The sequence below is a fragment of the Hipposideros armiger genome, unplaced genomic scaffold (genome assembly GCF_001890085.2).
Source record: "Hipposideros armiger isolate ML-2016 unplaced genomic scaffold, ASM189008v1 scaffold_192, whole genome shotgun sequence".
In the NCBI taxonomy this organism is placed as follows: Eukaryota; Metazoa; Chordata; class Mammalia; order Chiroptera; family Hipposideridae; genus Hipposideros; species Hipposideros armiger.
In genome coordinates, this window is record NW_017731542.1 from 1,764,917 (window position 1) to 1,766,592 (window position 1,676).

Sequence of the window (1,676 nt, forward strand, 5' to 3'; positions counted from 1 at the left end):
ACGTCTAGGATTGCAACGTTTCACTATTTATAGTAGGGAGCTCGGTTAATGGGATGGAATTATCAGTCTTAAGACACTTTTTCTCTGTTCCTTTTAAATTTGCTTTGTGGTGTTCTTTGGTAGAAAGGACAAGAAAAAATATCACATTCCTAAATCCTCCAGACAGAGATAAATATTGGACTTGTAACATTAAAGCAAAATTTGGGTCTTAAAAGAATTTTGGCTATGATCTCACTGGGTTGACCTGTCGAGGACAGTTTTAAAGTTGATGTGTCAGTGTACTCACGTGACAATACAGTCTCGTTCTTATTGAGGACAATGGAAGTGCACTTTATGGGGACATTTCATTAGTGACTCCGGACTCGCTGGCATGTGGGGCCGCTGGGATTTTTGAGACGAGTGGGCGGCTTGCTACAAGCCCCACCCCCAGCGGAAGTCTCATGTAACCCGCTGTGCTGCATGGCTGATGTCAATCGCCTATTAACTGCAGTGCATGCGTTTGTTTCTTATTTTTTGTGTCACCTTGAGGCAGGGCACACTCCATGATGCACTGGATTGCAATTCTTAATAGTGCCTGAGTCACCACAAACAGCAGACGAGCTGGCAGAGTGAGCTCCATAAGGGAGACCAAGGCTGGGAACAGGGACTCATCTGGGAAGATGCTGTTTTCACCATCCTGAATGACAGCCTCAGAATGGCCTCGGTGACTCACTGGATGACACCCGACGCCATTTAACAGAGGAGTTCCGACTGTGCTCAGGTGCAAGAAAGTTTTTCAAGAATGCATCATGCATGGCTATCCTTCCTTCATCCTCTGAAGGGCAAGTTAGTCCCGATCCTTAAAGGTCTGGAGCCTTCCACACAGACACACGGAAGACTGGAGGATATGAGGACAAAACAGACCCTGAAACGCTCCAGGACGGAGGACGGAGCTGGCGTCACGTACCTTTCTCAGGCGCAGAAAGATTTGGGTCGCTGCGTGGCAGGGCCCCGTCTCCAATATGATTGAACAGCAGCCTCTGCAAAGGGACAAGAACCTATTTTTATGATGTAAGATGCTGACAGGTGAGACCTCGAAAGTGAGATGCTTATCTCATTACTGAAACTTGGCTCAGAATAATTTGTAGATGGTGTATGATGAGCCCAGGAGCAAAGAATTAAATTATAGTTAAGGAAGAAAAAGGGGGAAAGAGACTTCGGTTTTGAGAATGAGAACACGGTTTACATAGTTTATCTTAGGGAGGGCCCTGCGCTCCCTCAGACAAAGCGGGGCCACTTCAGAGCTCAGTCCAGGGGGGTGGAGGGTGATGGCCAGTCCCTGACTCCTGGGGAGGGCAGGGGAAGCCCAAGACTCAGCCCCTCCTCCCCTGACGCCTTAAAGAACGGCAGAGACAAACACAAACAGAAAGGCAGGAGCTGCTGCTTTCCAGAACCAGGCAGAGGCCAGGGAAAGACTGCTGGGCAGACTATGCTCCTCCTCAAGGCCTTCTGCTAATGTAAGAAGTGGCTCCAAATTTCTGCCCCCCCAAACCCCCCCACACACATGCACCCCGACTCCTTCACCCAGTAATGTTTAAGCAACGCAGTGAAATACAGAGTCCGGCAAAGGAGGGTGAAATCATCTCCCACTTCCGTGGCAGCCTGACTGCTCAGGCCACACCCCATGGATCTGCATG

At 49.2% G+C, this 1,676-nt stretch overlaps 1 protein-coding gene across 1 annotated transcript in view; it reads right to left on the minus strand.

Annotated features, from left to right (window-relative positions):
* DOCK4 (dedicator of cytokinesis 4) overlaps nt 1-1,676 on the minus strand; it is a 392,534-nt gene that overhangs the window by 8,730 nt on the left and 382,128 nt on the right. Inside the window, 1 exon segment of the mRNA XM_019653023.1 lies at nt 947-1,037. Coding sequence (XP_019508568.1) covers nt 947-1,037 — 91 coding nt within the window.